Source organism: Rhyacophila brunnea, unplaced genomic scaffold, assembly GCF_057557595.1.
Source record: "Rhyacophila brunnea isolate RB1 unplaced genomic scaffold, BYU_Rbru_1.0 scaffold_3, whole genome shotgun sequence".
Classification (NCBI taxonomy): domain Eukaryota; kingdom Metazoa; phylum Arthropoda; class Insecta; order Trichoptera; family Rhyacophilidae; genus Rhyacophila; species Rhyacophila brunnea.
In genome coordinates, this window is record NW_028232965.1 from 1,963,483 (window position 1) to 1,986,090 (window position 22,608).

The 22,608-nt window shown below is 33.3% G+C and overlaps 1 protein-coding gene across 7 annotated transcripts in view; it reads right to left on the reverse strand.

The window, feature by feature from the left end:
• Positions 1-390: 390 nt before the first annotated feature.
• Positions 391-22,608, reverse strand: part of dnc (phosphodiesterase dunce) — an 847,926-nt gene continuing 825,708 nt past the window's right edge. For 5 of the 7 annotated variants that reach the window (XM_085953044.1, XM_085953046.1, XM_085953040.1 and 2 more), the window contains 6 exons: positions 4,182-4,275; positions 3,630-3,748; positions 2,533-2,745; positions 1,226-1,951; positions 804-1,010; positions 391-714 (listed from right to left, as the gene is read on the reverse strand). In XM_085953044.1, coding sequence (XP_085809170.1) covers positions 667-714; positions 804-1,010; positions 1,226-1,951; positions 2,533-2,745; positions 3,630-3,748; positions 4,182-4,275 — 1,407 coding nt within the window. In that variant the 3' untranslated portion in view covers positions 391-666. The remainder of the gene's footprint in view (positions 715-803; positions 1,011-1,225; positions 1,952-2,532; positions 2,746-3,629; positions 3,749-4,181; positions 4,276-22,608) is intronic. The other 2 variants (XM_085953045.1, XM_085953041.1) reach the window with 1 other exon arrangement.

Genomic DNA, 22,608 nt, shown 5'->3' on the forward strand with positions numbered 1-22,608 from the left:
GAACGGAACAAAACAAAAGCCCGGCGGACTTCGGCGGGGTCTGACCGGGCGTCGTCGCCGACACGGGCGATGCGTATCGTCGCGGCGCGCGAGAAACGAGCGTGAGATTGCATCCTTCTATTTCAATGTCAAAGATTTCATTTAAAAATCATACATAACAACAATAAAATACTAAAATAACAGGACCTGCCTTCGTTTCAGTTCAACTGAAATATATATGCGTGTCGCATCGTCACGAGAGAGATAGCCGAGAAAGAAAAGGAACACGGCGAGCACGAATCGGAACGGGATCAACGACAAACACCGAGTTAAATTTTTTAACACTTACACTATGTCTTCTCGAATAAATATTATTTTAAACTCCGCCGACGCTCCCGACTGCCCGGACCCTTCCGTAAGGTTTCAGCGGCCAAACATTTTTAGGGAAAATAAAACATATCACACATTTATCATAATATATGACTACATAGAAAAGCTAACATGGCAAGAGAGAGCAGCACAATAATAATAAAGAACGGAGTCGCGGAGGTAAGCCAAACTCAGCGTACGGTACGATCGGTGCGGATCCATACGATAGTCACGGTCGGCGGCCTTCTTTCACTGTCGGAGGCGCCACCAGCCGGTCACCTTCTCTGTCAGTTTTTTACAAAGTCCCAACAACCTCCGTCACATTCCGCCTTCTCCCTCCGAGCCTTCACCTTCTTCCAGAGTAACCTGCGATTTGAAAATGGTTCAATCAATAACACGTAATAAAATCAAATTAAATTTTATACTGCACGTGCCGTGAGGTATGAAATAATTACCTGGAAGCGAATTTTGTCGAGCCGGCTGTCTGGGCGGTCGGGTCCTTGAGAGACGGGTTCTTCGGAAGGCGGAGGCGAAGGCGGTATCATGCTTTGATACCAGTCCCTGTTTTCTTCCAGGGTGTCCAAAATGTCTTGGGCGTCCGGGTGCACCAGATCCGCCCATGTTTCCCACAGCGGGTGAACGATGTAGTCGATGAAGCCCACCTATTAAATTACAAGATGCATTTTTTTATTACGAGTCAACGAAGGAGACAAAAAAACTATGCATCGTTTGAAGATAAAAAGTAACATAATAAAAAATGAAATGATGCTGAAATATGTAACTTATTAAAAGTTACTATACAAAAAAATTGCAGTTGCAACGAATAATCTATTCATAAGAGTGAAGATATTTTCATTTTATAGGATATATTACTGACCTGAGATTTCTCAATAGTCGCATTATGGCGATCGCACATTGGGCTGATATCCATTTTCTGGTCCCTCTCTCTGTCGCCTTGCTGGAAGAACTCTTCCATGAGGAGTCCCACCCATCGTTTGTACAGCGGAAGCGGTTTGGTGGGGTTGCTGAGATCGGCGCAGTGCACTAAGTTCTCCAGAACCTGAATCCTGTCGGTGTAGTTGTCGAGGAGCAGAACTCCGGAACCGGCAACTTTCTTCGTTTCAACCATGGTCTTGAGGTCGGCCAGCAGGCTCATGTGCTTAGACATGTCTGTCGATAACACCATGTCTATCACCATTTTGCGCAGGGTCTGGCGTTGCTTCTTGTGCAGGTTGATGAAGATGTCGCAGCCTTCGTTCTGGAGCAGCTTGAAAGCCACCGCCAAGTGATGGTTCTCCAGCACCGATTCGTCGTTGTACATGAGGGCGAGCTCCGAGCTGGAGTTGATGAGGAACTGATTGGTGAGGCCGGGGTGGTCCACATCGTGGATGGTGGCCGCGAACAGCGCCGCACAGATCTCCAGCGGAGTGAAGACGGATTCCAGGGCGGGCGTGTTTAGGAGGACGTGAGTGCTTTGCGTCACGTCGGCCGCGTGCAAAGAGTTGTGGAAGGGGTTGTCCTTCACGTAGTGATCCTCCAGCGTCATCATGAAAGTTATGAAAGTCTTCGAAGGAATCATCAGCGTCTTCAATAAATCTCGGCTCTGTAGAAGAAAGAGTAGCGTTTTACAACTGCTTATTTCAGGCTATTTTATAATAATAATCAGTAGACTTCAAGAGATTGATAGACTATAAATATAGGGAGTAATATGAACTTTTTGTCAACACATGATTATGATTCCACAATGAAAGTATAGTTGAATTAGTTAGTAACAGAAGTGAAATGAATATTTTCTGTATTGGTAGCATTGAATGTATTGCTTGTAAAAAGAAAAAAACGATTACCTGTTGGTTTGATTATTGACTGTTTTTGTACTGTTGTTTGCGATTTCATGTAGGTATCTAAATAATGATCATTTAGGCTTGTAACATTAATAAATGCTTTTTAATTTCAGTAAAGTCATAGCAAATAAATCTCATTGCGCAAGTTAGAGCATCAGAGCATCAGAGCATCAGAGCATCAGAGCATCAGAGCATCAGAGCATCTGTAAGCCACAAGGCCCAATTACAGTAAGTTATGTAGTAGTAGTAAAACAATCATCAATCATTATGCTATACAAACTGGTATATTACAAAACAAGTCCATATTTTGGTCATAGAACAGAGGGTTAGTTAACAGACTCACCGTAAAGGCAGTGTAGGCGATGCAGGTCAGAGGTCGGTTGGCAGTGAGATCTCCCACTCGGAAGATGTCGACGCCCCACCGGTCTACGTCGGCCAGAGTGCGGCCTAGCTCCTCCTCTCGCGCGCACTCCACGCCGTGCCGAGGCAGTTTCTCACCCGTGAAACTATTTGTATGAGTCAATGCTCGTTTGACGCCAGATATCTGGAAGAGAGGCTTGGAAACGTAAAGCAAACTATTTCAGTGATCTGTTAAGTATGCCACATTGTGTCCCGTTTCATTGCCACGAATGTCTGTTTTACGTTAAATTAATATAAAATTACTCTGATAACTTATTATTACAGAGCGATAATATTAAAACAAATTTCGTGGAAAATATTATAAACAAGATTATCATATAACTGACATATTAATATAGGGGGGTCGAAAAAAAAATCAGAATAAATTGTCCACATGCTGTGATAAATTTAACGATAGCAAACTGGAGAAAACTGGTTTTTACAGAGAAATATTTATTATCTTTACAGAAGACATTTCGAGTGTCAAACCACGAACCAAAAATAAATTTATATTATGCGTAGTAAAATAACTTGAGTAGGTATGTTATACCTACTCTAACCAATTCTTTTAAACAACATTTAATTATTTATTAGAGCTTATAGATTTTTTAAACTATCTAGCTTTTAAACAGTATCTTGTAAATGTGAGGAAGAAAGTTAGAAAGATCTCGCAACCCTGACTTCATATAATATTTATTCAAGAACAATGTGAATAAAAGTGACTTTTAAGACGGTAGAGCGATAAGGATAAGGTTATGTTTATGTAGTTAGTACACTTGAGATTGATTTATGCTGCTGTTTGCGTTAATGTAGTGTCTAAATAATACTACAATCATATTATTACGTTGACAACATGTAAAATATGCAGGAAACTGTCGACAAGCATTGTCAGAGAAGCGTAAAAATACTGATTTGAAAACATCTTCCGACATTTTTGATGCAGTGATACTTAATAGAGTTTTCAATGAAGGGTCTCATGGCAAAGATATTTAAATAAAGGTGTCATTAGAATGAAAATTAAACAGTTGTTAGGGTATCTACCTGGGACATGGTGCTAGAAGCCCCCGCATGTCGCGGCCTGCCGTTATCTTTCTTTTTGGTGGAGCGATCGACTGCATCTTCGACGTGCAAAGAAGGTATGTCTAATTCTTGCTGTTTGTCTGTAAAAAAAGGAGATCATCTATAAAACACAAATCTGATATTTCTCAACAAATATCGCAATAATAAGTTTTGTCGCGTTTAGTTGACACTACTTTGACAGTTTGATAAATCGCCAATGTCATAATGTCAATGACGTAACCATAGAGAAAGAGAATAATAAATAAGGATGTTCTTTTGACAAAGAGAAAAAATCGATTGGCAATGTCGACTGTAAATTGAATAATTAATTATGCAAAAAAATTTAAAATACAATGCAAACGATTACAAAATAATCCATAATGATTAATTAAATATTTTGATCTGACAGGGTCCCACGATGCACCGGTTATGCTAACTTGAAGATACCTACGTTTACCTACTACCTACCTATCTTAATTTTATATGTAGTTAAATAAGTAGCTATTAAATTATAATATTAGTAAATAAACTCACCAAGGAAAGTCGAGCAGATATATTCAGAGATCTGGTTTCCTGATTTACTGGATTCGGAGAAGTGGCTCAATTCCTTGTTCAGCATCCGTTTGAACTGTAAAAAAAAGAATGCCATTATTACACAATTTATACACAATATAGGTGGCTATATAATTATTTATAAATATTTCTGATCCAACCACTATTTCATTTCAGCAGGTGTTGCTTTAATTAAGTTACTAGGTATATTGTATTAATAGTAAGATAGTACGGCATTTTATTGTATTTTGGGAAAACGATACATACATAATATACTATTATTTGAATTGGTATGATGTAACATTAAAAAAACAGGTTTAATTAATTTATTACGATTGAATAAATTAATATATCACGCAAAAAGAAAAAAAATGCGCAGTTAAGTTTTGCAAGCAAAAATTATTTATCTCTTTTTTCTTTATCTACCTGGACATTATTATCAGTCTAACGAGTGGTGGTTATTAATGTATTCAATATAATAAGTGAATACAATCAAGTCGCGTGGTTGAGTAATTGTGAAAACCAAATTAATATTATTAATTAATAATAATTATAGATTGTATCAATTTTATCTCTTCCGAGTTATGACTTGGTTTACTAAGTATTTTGTTCACGAAAATTAAAATATGACTCGGTATTCACGTGTTTCGTTCACATAGTAAACGTTAACAAATTTTAAGTACGAAAACTTATATTTGAGTTTATTAGTACCTACTACCTTCACATAAAAATATTGATTTTACAAAAAAATAGGTTCCCATTTTTTCATGTGAGGTAGTGAATCAGTAAACTATAATCGATTGCGAATTATAAATTATACAATTATCAATAATAGTTGTGATTTAAAAGTCGTACCTATCAGTTAAATATTTTTAATATATGAATATCAATTGATCAATAAATTTCATGAATTTAGTGCTAAAATGTATTTAAAATATCAATTTATTGTATCTACAAGGATATAAAATTATTATTTAGATTTTTATTTATCATACGGATGAAAACTATTACTAGTTTGAGTAGGTAGATTGGTATAATATTATGATATAAATATACCGTATCGAAATATTAAATCATGTAATAGAGGTAATCTAAAAATACGGAAGAAACTAACATAATAATTACTAGGAACCATTTATTTATGAATCGTTAATCGAATGGAACATAAGCATATTATAAATTGTATTGTATAGCTGCTGCAAGGAAAAGGAATAAAATATCTCACATAATATGATACAGGTACTTAGTAATTATGCAAAACAATTTGACGTGTGATGTGGTTTGAAGATTTGACACAGGCCGTGGATAGAGGAAGTGTTTTTTGTAAGCCGGTATTATTGATAATACCTTAGTCTACCCTCCTCTCAGAACCATTATTCAAAGTATTTGGTAATACGTCATGTTTAGATGTTTAGATTTGCGAAGGACAGTTTTATACAGAGTGTATAAATTTAATGTAGCTCAAAGAATCAGTTCTTTAGATAATATTATTATGTAGGAAATTTTTAATGATTCAAAACCATCTCATTTTTCCTCTTAAAAGGACGTATCCGCTAGGATGATGTATCATGAATATAATTTAATGGTATATTTCCAAGACCTGTAAAGCAGCAACAGCTACAACGCAAGCCAGGTCCGCCAGAGCTCCATACGCCGCCACCTGGTCTGTTAGGGTAGCAATCCTTGCTGCCCTCTCATCAGCTCTCCGAACTCCCTCAGTACTTGGTGTGAGAACCATTTCTTCAGCAATTACCACCGTTTTCTTTAACACAATAACGTACTCCAAAACACTAGAGTCTTCTTCTGTCGTTGATAAGGCTCACTTTTAGTGGATCGCTCACACGGTTTCTTCTATGGGAAAAATGTAAGTGTTAAGACGATCGAAGAGTTTTTAAAATTCAAGTCAGATCTGTAGCGGACGATGATGAAAACTTCGTGTCGCGACATTCCTTTACTCCTTCCAAATTCGATGGGTAATTTTAATATTCAACACACTTCGAAGAAAGCACTAACGAAGCGAATATTTTTCGAGAACGGAAAAGACCCGATCGGTACGAATGGCTATCGAATAGTGAGCAAACATTGTCGCGGTTTCGGTAGATAAACACCTCGGCGACAAAATTAATAAAGCCGATGTTGTTTGCTGTCAGCGATAACGAAATAAGCTGATAATCTCGGCAATTGAGATATCGACGTAAGCCTTCGTTGGGACAGTTTTTATTTCAACTTTTACGACATATTTAGTTCGCCTGATATGACAAGTAGGTGCCGCGGAAAATAGGTAAACATTGCGCTGTAAGGGCCTGTTTACACAATCAAGGTTGTCGCAAGATATACATAATATGTATATGCATATAGGTGCTACGCCAAAGCACAAATACGCGTCTCGGGATCTACGCCGCTACGTGACGGGAACGCTATCCCAAGCTATTTATAGCAAAGATATTTACGCCAAGAATGATATCAATGGATTTAAGATAATATATTATTATCGCTCGTGACGAGCCCACTTTCCAATGTTTGTGTCTTAATTATGCACGTATGTACCTACATAGCGGTGTATTATGTAAATTTATATTGCCTATTCAATTTAAACAAATCCACGATAAGACAATATTTTATCTCTTAGTACAAAGATCTCACCAAATATATTTTATTTCATTGCTTTTGATTCTATCTTGGGGAAACTCGTCAAGTTTTTGCACCATTGTAAATGATTTTTTCATCTTACGAGAAAATAGAATCTTCAAAAACATCAACGGTAAATTATATAAGCCAGCGTCAACTAGGTACTTAGTTAATTGGATATTCCGGCAAGTAGATATGTATTGCGATTAGTAACTAAGCTTGAATTTGCGCCTCGAAATTAAAACGAGTGAAATTAAATAGATAACGACCCTACGAGTGGTATCGATTTCCTCACTTATTTGTCAATCAAACTATTAATAGTTGAATGTATATGTGCGTATTATCGTATCTCTATTGGATTGTTATTCCCGCTAGAGGTACAAACATGATTTCCATTATAAAAAGTGGATTTTCAGATATCACTGATATTGCGCGCACCCGATCCGTGTCCAATAAAAGGATAATTGCGTTACCTGACATATTGATGAATCGCATAACACATCCTCAAAGTGTGTGTAGGCATCGCCAAAAATATGTCCGAGAGTGTCTTTATTTATGTATAATTATTTAATATATACGTTTAATACAGAAATTTCCGCATTTTTATTCAATTAAGTTTAACCCTAACTCTTCTCAAACAACTTAATTTGCAATGCATTTAGAGGTCTATGCATTCCTGTGGGCAAAATTTCGGTTTCAGTATCAAGACAGTTTATTATTTTACAGTAGGTTTTAACAACCTTCAGAATATCACATTAACATTATTTTATTAAACATATTCATTAGTCCTCCTGACTCGTTGCAGTGTTTGATATTACATTACGATTGTGAGGCAGATCATGTACTGCTTAGGGACGGCATATTCTTATAGGCGAAAAATAAAGGAAGGGAAGAGAATAATGCATACAACTCTTAGGTTTTGTAGAGTTTTGCCTGTATATACATACGTACATGTTAGATTTTTTTTATATGTAGCTATTTGTAGGTTTAAGATAAGTATGGAGCGATAATAAAATATGTTAAATGATAAATTTATCTTGATGTTATGCTTCGAAAGATGTTGCATTTTAATCATATTTAAGAACGGTATTTTTCATGGGGACATAACTGAAGGTTTTATTATTTCGCGTAAATTTACCAAATAAAAGAAATGAATTGCTAATGTTTTGTTTTTAAAATGTGGGAACTGCACGCCGCGGCCGCATCTTGAAATTTCCTTAATCGGCATATTGCGATTCGTCTATTTGCCGAGCCGAATTTGGACACGTCGTGGGAAGCCACATTTGGTTTCTCCTTATATGGCAACCTGTCGTTCTACCTTTTTTATTATGTCTATACTCCCGCGCGAATTCTTGGGAGGATCAATTGGTCAGATGAGACGTATTATTTATTACTATTATAATGCCCACGCCTAACAATTATTCTATATAACAAAAAATACCGGCGCCGTAGTATTCAAATTAGCGTCGCAATGCTCAAAGATACATAGACAATTTGCATAATTATTTAAACTACAGGCATATGAAAAACAAATACTAAATAACCATCAATTCTTTGTTTGATTTATTAAATTTATTATCTTGTAAAAAAACTTAATCCCACGTAATATTTTGTTTATGAGATTGATAGTTTATTAATCTTAAATTTTCTCAAATTCAAAAATATAAACAATGAAACGTGGTTGAAAAAGATTGTTATCGTAATGTTGAGGTTAACTGGAAAAATTATAACTTGTGATTAGAACCATTCCGCGTACCTACGTCAGATATTGTATTAAATATGCTGTTGTTATCTGCCATACTAATTGTAAATAGGTAAGTACATGCTATTAACATGATTATACAAGTAAAAGCTTATGCTATACATGTATTCTAATAAACCTATATATTTTATATGACCAACTACTTGTGTTACAATAAAAAAGTATTTTCAAGTGATTATATCCGCATTATTGTACCTAAGCTAGTAAATAAACACTATACAATATGGAGGAAGTAAACTTTAAACGTTTGAAAAAGAACCGTGACAATATAACGTTAAGAAAACAGAAGGATATTACGTATTTTGATATTGGTCTAATTCTAATATGAAAATATTTAATTTAGGAATTCGTTTCCATGAAAAAAAAGGTTTCATAGAATTATGCGAGACACCGAAATAGTTGAGAAGGAACTAAATAATCTGAAATAAGATTAGAAATTGTCCTCAAAATAGATATTGAGGGTATACTGGGGATACTACCAAGTGAAAGGTTTGAAATATTTTATTAATATTAGCTGGATTATACAGAAATAATATTCATGATTACATTATGCTGTTTGTCTATGAAAAAGTAATAATAAAACAATAGCCTTATTCTCATTGATGTTATTTTTAAAGGTTGGTACTAAATACGTTATTTTAGATAGCTACATTCTTTGGTTATTTCAGTTTATTTTATAAATAGTTACTCAATGTTATATTATTAGGTATCTATATAATATGTTTCCAACGCACACAGCGACAATATATTATATTTATAGGTATGGATTATAATATGCCTGTTATTACTGTGCCTACGTATTATGCAAATGATTTAATTATATGTACATGGAATATTTGCAAAAAAAAACTGGTTTCGCTTGAAGCGTATTGATCAAATCGTGAAAACATGTTTGCACGAATTCTTATTAAAGATATATTTTGAATTACAATTAAACAAAAAAGCTTAACATAATGTATAAAAAAAATAAGAGCAGGTCACTATGGTTCGATGCTGCCGAAAACGTCACGTTACAATTTAAATTAAATGAAAAGTTAATTTAACGGTCGCGCATCGATGTTGATTTATTTTGTGATGTGAGAGGCTTCTACGGATAATTGATTTGCAATCTGAAGGTGAGGAGAGAAACCGTAGCGAAATCCAGACTATGTGAAGGTCCATGACTGAAAGACAGTCGTCAGAAGGACAGTTCGCGTGACTTGCACGATACCAGGTCACGTGCGAAGAGGTACAAGGTTCCTCTTGCATTCCTATCGAATCTTACAATGAAATTGCACTTTCTCTAATGCGATATTGTTTGGTATATAAGACAAACCAGATATATGTGCGTAGAGGAATTATTAAAGAATATTATACTTCCTCCTTGGTTCTCTTTTGGATCCATGTATTGGATCAAACACATATTAAAAGGCAACATGTAATATAGTGCCAGACGCGGAATCGAATCAGTAAATACAGTGTCAGAAATCGGCCGGCGGCGCTCTGCCAACTGGACCACCGCGGAGCAATACAGAATGGCCATAGAAATTAATTTAATATTATATGGTTGTGAAAATCTAATTTTAAAAATTTCGGATCAATATGGAGATATTGTGACGCACTTATTAGAATGCTACAATATGTTTTCAAATATCGTTGGGTGTACAATACTTCTATAGCATAAATATATGATGCAGACAGGCGTTTTGTGTATAAAAAAAAAATATTGATAAAACTGGACATACAATATCTGTGCATAATATATGAGCTTATTGGAAATAGCTATCGATTTATTTATTACAAGTGGGTAAATACTTGGTAGTTAACTGTTTAATATTATTATTATTGTTGAATAAATTTAAGGCGCGTGTCGTGTAATACGAGGTAGCTATAATGTTGATTATAGTATTTAAGTAATAAAATGAGAGAGGTTACGACACTATTGAATGACTTTCGAGAGGAAGTCACTAAGGTCTCCGCGAAGGTCAGTCCAACAGGCAAAAGGCTGCTGAGAATAGGTTTTTTCATAGTTCTATTATAAGACTCTTCAACTAGAGAAGAAGGCCGGGTCATGTGTGTTACACAGAATTACACGCAACGCTTGCCTAGGAAACCGTAAAATTTTACCCTAAAAATAGGTTACGCAAACCTTCGGAACTTTCAAAATTCATAGCAAGCTTTTACGTCATGAATACTTGACGTAGAAATTTCGATCAATCAATCGGTATGTACATTCGAATTCTATGACATAACCACCTCCTGTAACATCTTATTATTTATGTCACTTTCAGAACCATATTATTTAAGTAATAACAACAATGTGAGTTATGAAACAATATTTAAAAAAAAATGGATATTGATATTGTGCTCGTATTATTTGCTCGTTACTGAATAATGAATATGAAAATAGTTTTAAACTCTCTTGACCCCTGTATTATGGGCGGATATAAATCATTTGATGACCGATAAAACGAGAACGTTTTACTACCAAATTACAATTAAAACACTAGTTAGATGGCATTCAAATCAAGTTAAACAAAACCGTTGCAGAATTTTGATTATTTGTGACCTCTTCATTTTCTAACTCGGTTGAGCGTTCAATGATACATTATCCCTAGGCGTGTATGTAAATTTTCCAGTAGCGCTATTATTCAATGAAAACGTGTGCAGCCAAATTAGGAAGATGCATACAAAATAACCTAGGTAAGTATAAAAGACTTTGAATAAATTTAAATTTTAAATTCAAACGGTACACTAAATTACAATAACCACTTTTGTCGCGACCAAGATGATTATTTGAAAACTCTGTTCATATTCAATTAATAGGTATAAAATGGGCTTAAAGGATAAAGCTGAGCCGTAAGGCCAACAACTTAGTCGCAAAGGACATCAAATATCCTGTCTAGAAAGCGACCTAGAGGTGGATTGACTATGTGCAGGAGGACTGAAACGCCTGGAGATCAGAGAAGATCGGTAAAGGATAGAACTTAGAGGACATTTGTGGAGTAAGCCAAATCCCGTTCAAGGATGTAGCATATAGCGCCGAGAAAAAAGAAGAGGTAAATAAATAAATTAAGCATGTCGGTATACTTACGTAATTTATTATTTAATTTTAAACAAAATAAAGGATTTTGGTATATGCGTTTCATCGGATAGCTCAATTAATAAGATATTATGACTTAATTGATTTTTATAGGTCATATAAACGAGGAAACTTTGTGAGCAAAACTGTTAAGTGAGTCAATTTTATCAGTGTCAATATTTTCCCAGCGAATCTTAAGAAATTTTGGCGGAGATTTCAAGAAAAATAAAAAGTATTTATTAAAACCATGGTAGCCGAGTTGGCTGGCGCTCAAAGATGATTCGATTCGGAGAGGGGTGAGTAACGCGCTGACGGAGGGCTCTTTGGGGGTGTGAGCCGCGCGTCATAGGCACCAAGGGTGAGCCGGCCGAAGGCTTTTGGGGTAGGACGGCGGTGGAGGTAAGCCCCTATGACGTCAGCAGCGAAAGTGATTCAATCGCAAACTTCTCCTCGGGGACTACTTAGAGTCTCATTATTGATCTACGAAAGCCCCGCATTGGCCTAATAACATTTGAGGACCATTGAGATCATCAAAATATATTTTTTTAAACGGCTTTACTACGAGAAAAGGTTATATTTCGTTTTCTTTTTATTCTTTCAGATGCGCAAAATTTTAGTAAAAAAATTTCATTGTATTAAAATTTATGCCATATAGAATACAGACTTAGCATATTATGATAACTCAAGAAGTAATTTCATAATTTTTATTTGCAGATTGGATGCCAGCCATTCTTTTGACCTATTAAAATGAGATAAAAATAATTATGAAGGGAAAAGAGCATCACGTTCAGCATTGCATAGTCATTCACAAAAACACAATAAACCGGGATATGAATACAATACCTATATTTCTAATTTGATACTCTGTTGATTAGCTTCATGTAGAAAACAATATATTAAATCGTCACAGCTAGACGATTGCTTCCGTCAGTTTATTTCATACTAATTATTCTTAGTTTTTCAGTAGTTAAGACGATTCGCGACAATAAGAAATCATTTTTTTTTAAATGTTTTATTATGTCGCAGTTCTTTCATTGAAATTTAAAAAGAATTTTACAATAACTGACGAATCCAGCGACTCATACCCCAACCGAATTTAATATAAATGGCCAATGTCATTACTGTATTCGTGTAGGTATATTTTTAATGAAGGACCTACTCAAAATGGGTTAATTTAATTACATTTCAATGCATGGATCGAAATCCAGGACGAGGCCACTGTTTAATCAAATAAGAGTTAAAAAAATGGTTCGCACACCGTAGGTGGTTGGTCATTACTCATTTAGTTTGGTATTTTTGACAGTTCGAATAATGCCATTCATTAATTTTATTGTTGAGAAGTAGAGTAAAAAGAAATTTGCTTACAACATATTATTTGGCCAGTCATTTTGCAACAAATTAACTAATAGCCGAGGCATGCGAAATTGTCAGATATTTTTTTTACACACCTCTTTATTGTTATTTAGTATTTTTAAAATTAGCAGGCATAGATAATTTAGTCGCTATTGTGCCACTTTTGTAAAATAGATTTGTCACAGTTTTTGAGGACGTGAAGTATATTAAAGATACATTCGAAAGATAAAAAAGAGTAAGTTAGTCATAAACATAAATCAGTCAGTTTGTATATTTTAACAAAGAAAATAATGAATAATGTCATCAGCATTTATATGATGTAAATTTCTGTTCTAGATTAAAACAGTATCTGCTTATGATTCTTTTAATTTTTTGAAAATAAAGGAATTTCCATATTCTGTGTACAATGGCATGATACATAATGGAGTGATATTTGTATTGAGTAATGCCGGTTACTAATTCGTTGAGAAAATAACACTAAGTACTTGCAAAATAACTTCCTTCTAAATGTGACAATAGCTCGGTAAGCAATGAGTCACTATCGTTACTGTAGACGTCAAATTAAGTTATTTAAATTAACATGTTTATATTGTACGATCCTTGGATTTCAAATTGAGAAATTCGTACGAGCCCGCATGGCAATATAAAAACTATTCAAAGGTACCCAGTAACAAACCTATTTCAGAATATTGCATGCGAGTGAGAAATTGAGTGAGTAATAAGTCGTGAACGGATAGGGGAAAACTGTGTGACGTCGGTAGAATATTGCCAAGCGAGTGAAACGAGGAGAATTTTCCGACGTCACTGCTACCGACGTCGGTTTTTCTTGCGCGGTTGAAAAGATCCAGACTTTTTTCGCGACTTGGTGTGGTGTACTTACTTAATTTAAAAGATACGCATGTATGTGATATGAGAGTTTGTTTGAAGAAGATTTTGATAAAAAAATATTATTAAAAGGCACATGACTTTTAAAAGCAGAGCAAAGAATTCTGAAATGAAATAATATTAATGATGATAAATTTACCTTGATTCTTTATTCACTACTGACATTCATTTTAATGAGGCAATGCGCATTATATTATGTTGAAATATATTAAAATACAATTACCTAGTAACAAATATACTTACAATAAAATATGTACTTGATCCATAGTCAGAAACGGTTTTGTCCACTATATTATATTTTATATAATATTCATTTATACGATACAATAATTGTATCATTGAATAACCAGTTAAAAATAAACCTAGCCTCACGAAATGCAAGTAAGTAAAGATTATGGTAATATACTATATAAAGTCAATGTCGATAAGTGAATATTAGTAATACATATTATAATCTATAGTAAAATCAATCACAATCTGTATTATAGTAGTAAAAGCAAATAATATATAGTAGGTATTAATTCAGTCAGGTGTAATACCTAGTATTTCAGTGTTGTCAATATAGTAGGTTTCTACAATAATTGATAATATTTGTCTGAGCGGATGACACCGATTCTGCGCATATATTCTATACACAAGACTGCTTTCGGCTCACTACGGCAGCTATATAGGGTAGGAAAGGCGTATAAGCAGTCAAAACTGACTATCTCGCTCTAAAATTTGTGCATAGCCAAGAGAGTTACTTTTAAAACATAGCACTTATTGTAACAGTTACAACTAATTTATTGTAATTGTTACAATAAGTGTGCTAATACTTTCATACTTTCCTACCCTAGATAGCTGTTGTAGCGGCCGAAAGCAGTCTTGTGTATAGAATAGATGCGCTGATCTATATTAAATTGTGTGGATTAATGTACAGTCGTTGAGGAAAATATTAAAACCTCCTATGTGTCTGAATTTTGACTGTGAATGAAGTCCAAGGCTGTATTCTGTGAGGACCAAATGTCGTTTGTTTAACGCGTGCGTGCTACCTGTGCTCCTGTATGGCTGTGAGACATGGCATCTTACTAAGCTTCAAGAGTCTCGGCTTTTGAGCTTTGAGAATCGATGTCTCCGCAGAATCTTAGGGGTACATTGGTACGATCGCGTTACAAACACCCGAGTTCGTGAGCAGACACCACAGCCTTCGGTGATTGAAGTTATCACGAAGAGACGAATTACGTGGCTGGGACATGTATTCCGGATGCCGCCAAAGAGTGCGGCACTTCGTACCCTTGTGGCACAGCCTCAAGGGTTCCGTCGCCGTGACCGGCCCTCCCTCACCCTGCAGCGATGCTACAAAAGCGACCTACGTGCTGCAGGTCTGACATGGCGGGAGGCACAGGAGTTGGCGATGGACCGAGGGAAGTGGCGCCAACTTGTGCTTGCCCTATGCCCCAATGTTGGGACGTGACAGGGTGAAAGAAGAAGAAGATGTGTCTGAATAACCTGAACTTTAATTAATTAACAAGTAGTGGGGGCTCGTCATCATGGAGTGTTTCTAATACCTCCGTTGTGATGATTTTAGATTAAATTGAATATACGTATAATTCATTCTATTTTAATTATAGTGTAATATTTAAATATCACATGTGCGGTTATAACGACTCGACGAAGATATTTCGTTTTATTTTGACTAATATAATGTAAATTGACAGTTAATACAATAATTATAGTGATTACGACGAGTTACTGAACTCCTTTTGTTATAACATAACTATTTAGAGATCAATACACTGAGTATCAACAGTGAGGTAAAGAGTAAAGCATCCGGCATTGCTTGATTAAATTTAAATATTGTTACTGTCAGTAGATTATTAGTTTGACAGAAATAGTTGAGTTTACCCTATGGATGAAACATAATTGGCCAAATAATTATGCTCATCGATCATTCGTACGCATGGGAAAATTATTGAACTTTGTATTATATTATAACTAAATTATTTGTGTTTAACATATTTTATAATGCGTAACTATTGTCGTTCTCTATCCAACCACGCTTTTGTGGTTTGGACTGATTATAGTTACATTTCCATTTTAATAATGTATCAATGAATGGTGGGTGGATTCTCATAACAACTTGAAGCCACGCTGGTTTTTTTTTCAACATTAATATTCAGGTAACCGCATAAAACTGGTTTCATGACCAAAATACATCTCAATCAATTAGCGACTCACAAGCGATGTATCGTACATATTATAGACATGTGCCGGCATGGTTTAGAAAAACGTGGTAATTTAACTATATAACAAAATCTAATTGAAAATTATTATTTTATAGACATTATTAAAAACCTAAAGGTTGACCAAGAGTCCATCGGATGAATAGTTTAGACAAGTTTAGCAGACGTAAATACTAATGAAAGATCAAGAAGATATGCCATTGATTGGCTGAAATGATGATAAAATATTTATCATAAAAAAAAAACGAAAAAATTACATTCGAGTACTATAAATATAAATCCCTTAAATAAGTCACGGAACGTAAAACCTTCGATAATCGATCCAAAGGGTGGAAAGACAAGCTTCCCAGTATAATGAACTTTTGACCTATAGATTAGGCATTGGATATTATTTTTAATATGATATTTTTACAGCATTCGCTACTATTTTAAGGCAGTTTTATTTTTATTTATAAGAATGTTCTATGAAAACTAATTATTTTACTATTATAAATAAATATATAATACAATAGTATGTTTTTTTTTTACCAAGATATTGAATTAAATTTAACCTCGTGGTGGATATATCGTTAAAATTAATGAGCCGTAAATAAAGTAGATATAGTATATTAGGTAGGTACCTAAATTAAAATAAAACTTAACAATAATTATCTCAATTTTGTGTATTATTTTAAGTAATTTCTTCATTTCTTTTATTGTGTTAACTGTCAATACATGGTGAAACTGCATTATATTATTGATTTAAATTAATAAAACGCATTTTTTTTGTACTTATTCCACTTTTTTATTTAATAAAATTGGACCGGTTTCGTCCGCCTCAAAGGGACATTTTCAACTGACAAATGAAAAAAAATGTTCTTTTGAGGCGGACGAAACCGGTCCAATTTTAATAAACAAAAAAGTGGAATAAGTATAAAAAAATAATTGCGTTTTATTAATTTATATCACTAATATAATTTCTTCATTATTAAAATTAGAAATCTACAAATAAATAATTAAAAAAAATACTGACGGTGAATAAAAATAAATTATATGCGACACATGTATCGTCTACATATAAGACATTCTCGATAATCACCCTCTATCTCGTAGAAATAAATTTAGTTTATAGTAAATGAAAAATTATTTTAAAAATAATATTAATTATCCATTAGGAAAATGCATCTGCGCTATTGTTAATAAATTATTTAAAACGCGAAATTCTTTCGTGAAAGTTCGGAAGTATTCGCGGTTTTGCAGCATCGCGCATGCTCACGAGCGATGTTATGAGATGAAAAGCATCCTCAATGAAATTGATCTGAAAACGTTGCTATAGTCACGTAGGTTGTTATAGTGCTTTCTGTATTGTGAATATCTCTTTGTTGAATAGTTTTCACCAAAGGAATTATTTAAACTGTAGGTACATGATTATAAAGATGAATATCTGAAAAGTAAATAATTACCCATCGAATTTGTTGAAAATATAAAATAAATATTTAAAGTATTTCATCAAAAGCAAAATATTTAATTTGTTAAGTTAAGATACTTCATTGGGTTAGTAAATTGAATTATGCATACCTTTCTGCTATAAAAATATCACAGTCTTAAATCAGTGGAAAATTATTTCAAAAGAAATATAATAAATAATGTATCCAATTGTTTTGTCTTAACTTCACTCAAATAATGTTTATCACAATAAATTAAAAATATAATAATACTTAATTAAATTATCACGGGTGTATTTAAATAATACAAAAGTTTGTAGTTAAAAACTTTCTACTGGTAGTTTTATCTTTCGCTGAACCGGCAATCCTTTCACTTGATAATGCTGGCAATTAGCAATGCTCGATTATAACGTATGGTGTGCAGCAGCAGTTAATTAGTTTGGTTATCGATAAAAGATGGCACAACGGTTTTATGAACGTATGTAGAATTATTAGATTCGATGTAAAACACGAACTTTAAAATACGTATAAGTAAGTCTTCCGCATTGAGATAATCACACGCGGTCGACCTGTTTGACGTACACCATGAGACTGGCTAGCGGCGCGAGATGTACCCCCTTATATTCCTTCGCGCGGCCCACGCGGTCGTGAAAATCTCGATTCCAAATTCAAATTTCGAATTCAAATTTCGAATTTCCAATACGGTTTATGCAGAAAAGAACTGCGGATAGTTTGTGACACCAAACAGGGATAGGCAGTTTGCCCTACGGATTAGAAGAGTGTACTAAATTCAAATTAGTTTAATCGCGCGGTCTCAAATAATGAGGGCGCTATTAAGTTTATGACACGGGTCATCACTTGCCAAATAAAATTTTAATAAAATAACGAATATTTAAGCATCTTTCAGTTGATTTTAACTTAATTAAAATTAACAATGTACGTTTACTTACATGAATAAAAATAGTTGCCAAGCAAACTTTTACACAAAAATATATTATATCTTTTAAATTAACATAGTTTATATTTTCTGAAAAATAAACTTTGATTTAACTCAATACACGCTTTATCGAAGATATCGGTAAATTCTTCATCATGCTATTAGTGTTAATATTATGCAATGATTTCAATTTATTATCAAATACAAGTTGATAATTCCAGAAAAAATATGTATATTTCAGAATAATAGTATAAAATATTCATAAACAATACGTGTATTTTGTAACGTGCGCTTTTTAATAGATCGCTTACGTTGCCGACTTTATTATACGTCATTAGTTTTTAACCGAACATTCGAATTATAAAGAAAAAAAATGTATCAAAAAGGAAATGATGTGTAAGTGTAAACAATATGGACAGCTTTGTGGCCGAACGGCGCCTGTGACTAATCAAGAAACTCTTCCTCGAAGTGAGAATGAATGGAAATGTCAAACACAGTTTTCTGAGATCAAGAAATGGAACAGAATAGACTTCTGCGAAGAAAACGCAAATAGTACAGACTCCAGAACAACGGGCAATTCTATCTATTAGCAAATCAGGAGGTATAATAAATACGTATAATATTACCTCCTAGGGATTTTATTAAGATATCTACTGGTACACTTAACACACACGGCTGTCGCGCGGCTTAAGCGTTGGACTATAACGCCGTGGGTCCCAGGTTCGAATCCTGGGTCTGGCAAGTAGGTACACATATTGTTTTTCAATTTGTGTTTGTCAGGGTATGGACCTAATAGGTTGACCAAGTGGCTGACATCCATTTCTCGTAAAAAACAAAATCTGTTAATAAAAACCTCTACTCTGTGGATGCCCATATGATCCTATTAGGATCGGACATGGTCGAAAGAAATACCTACTGGTATCTTCAGTTTTCTTTTTAACTCATAAGATTTCTTTGTAAATAAAAAAAGACGATAATCGAATTAATTATGGTATTTAGAATTTTTAGCTTTGAATGTTTTAATCATGAAGGTATCGTACCAATTATTGTAATCAGAAATCTTGAAAGTGATATAATGGAACTGTATTTTAAGTTAAAGAATGATATACTAGTACCATTTTAAAATGCTGAAATTTAGGTCATAGATAATAAAAGAGTAAAACTATTTTTACTGAATTGAAAATTTAGATATTATTTTAAATTTCATAAGAAATTAATTAACATGTAAAATTCCGGGTGTGTTATTTATATAAATACACCTATATAAGACAGAAAAAAGTAAAAAATGCAACAAAGGAAAAATACTTCCAAGAATTGCTGAAAATCTAAATTTCTTAAGAAAATAACTGTGAACATTTTTGTGAATAAAGTCACTCTTTAATAAAATAATTCTACTGAAGTCAAGATTTGGTAAGATTATTTAGATATTTTATAATTACGACAATGATTATATGAACTGTCACGATAAAATTTAGTATAGTGTATAATATAATAATGTAAGGAATGTAATAATTGTTATTTACTTGTTTATTTTAAATTATATAATAAAATGGTGTTTATCACAAGAAATTTTCAAAATATAATACGCGAAAAAGAAAACTTTGCATTTTTACAATAACAACAATTGCGATGTTAAACTGATAAAAATAGCACAAAATACTCTTGATGTTATTTAAAAAAAACGATTACACAAATAAAATATTTTGCAAACTTTAAATATTGTATCGAATACTTAAATAGGTTCGTATTGTAAACATTGCGTAATTAGTGATTAATGATTTCTCTTCACATTTTAATCATTGATTGTATGTAGGGCACATCTTGGCGTGAAACAAATCAATAAGAATAATTGGTTTAATGGAAAATAAATAAATCATTTTCCAAATTTTAATAAGAGTGGAAACGACACATTCGTTTGGTAATGAAACTGTAACTAATCATTGTTGGCACGTAACATTTCAGCGCTTTGTTAAACATCGAAGCGTAATTTTCAGCGTAACAAACATCCATTCATTTAAACGCATTGTACTGTTATGGACGTTAAAGTATGCAAATTATTTCTCATTAAAAATCCAAATGAAAAACCTTATTTCACAGATTTGAAAATATTACTCCATAATCAGTTTTTTGAATAACTGTAGATTATTGTATTATTAATGGATGACAATATAAAAATTAATGGTAACGTCACAATAAATATTGTTATTTTTATTGTTGAAGAAACTCAAATAAGTACCCATACTATTTATTAATTTATTTATTTAGAAAAGAGTTTTATGGCATTACAGCGATTGGCCAATGCGCCATAATACATAATAAATACAAATCATAAAAAATGACTTAATTATTACAAATAAAAACCAATATAGCAAGAAAGTATGTGCGAATGTAGATATTAAAGTAAAATAATAAATACAATTATAAATTTAACCTATTTAACACGTCCACAAACATGATATAGTTAATAAAAAAATAAATCAACCTGTATGGTGCTATCAAATAAGTTAATCGAACGATACACAGCATCATGAAATATCACATCCGTCCTGCGACGGGGTATCATGAAGACCGTATGGTTACAAGTGATATTGGTGGGAACATGAAAATTAATATTGGCCAGTATAATATACGGATTGTAAATGAACTCACGAATAAGTAAAAAGAAATGATATAAAAGAGTCACTCTTTGGGTGGACAAGTATTGAATTGATAGAATACCAAGATGGAAGACTAGTTGGAAAATACATTTTATTATCATTATCATAATAATATGTCATAAATAACTTCACACCGTGAAACTTAAAGGTACAGTATACAATTTAATGTAAAAATAATGCAGGTTAGTCTATTTCGTCTACTTAGTAACCGTTCTGGAATTTATATCGAAATATTCAAGCAATTTAAAATTTACATTATTGCGATTAATTATAATTTTATTTATGCTGCTCCAAATATATTGGCGTATAATATATATTATTTTATCCAAACTTGCGTCAATAACATGTTTAAATCTGATGAAAAATCTTTAATGTTGAACAGACTCAAACAATTCCGCAAAAAAAAAAATCCCGACCTAGTAATAGCTACTACATTCAATCTATAACTGAGGAGATACATTATTATTTGTGAACCTTTAATAGTACATTTTGATATACTTAACATAGTTTGCACAATACTTTTAATAGGTATATAGTTACTTAGTGCAGGTACACAATAATAATATACCGTGTAATGTATATTATTTTGTCTATTTACAAATATTGTATGAATTTTTTGATCGTTTTTGGCGTTGGGGTAATGAGTAGTAATGAGTAGTAGCCCGCAGTGGCAAAGGGTGCAGTGGCAAAGAGCTGTAAAGATCCGTCGTTGTCTATTACCCCAATGTCAAAAACGATCAAAAAACACATAAAATATTTGTAAACACTAACTGAACTAACCTGCCATTAGTGATGCCAAATGGGAGGGCAATAACCATGTTTAATGAAATCGATTCGGATATTGATATATTCCAATCACGTGAGGGTGAATTTAGGTGGACGTTGTTTTATAAGTTTTTATGATAGGGTCTATCAATTCAATTAATAGTTCACTCTGTGTGGTTCCATCTACTTTTATTTTTGATATTTTATTTTATTTATTATTGTATTATTAACTCACATTTCTCTGTATTTTTATTTTGAAAATTGTTAACACTTATTTTATGTCATGTCGTGAACGCTTTGAATTTGTAATTTGTTATGTTCATTATAGGTAAGATAAATTAGACTTGGCTTTCTCCGTCAACTTTCTTCACCTACACCCAACCAAAATGGCTGTTTTTAGTCCTACATTATCCCAAAATTATTATACTCACATTATGAAGCAGAAAACTGTAATAAATTCGAATGATTAATTGTATTTAAGTTAGGCGAAGGTTTTGTTCTTATTATTTATGATGTGCCCAGGCAATTTAGGGCGCGATGATGCAAGGATTTTCTTCTGACGAATCTCGCGTAATGACGACCGTGGACGGAAATATCTCCCTCGAAAATATCCGAATGGGGTCAGTTTTGATCATCAATTTGGGAGAATGACAAAAGATGTGATGAAATTTACGACCCAAACAAAATTGTATGTCATTGTAAATAACCAATATCG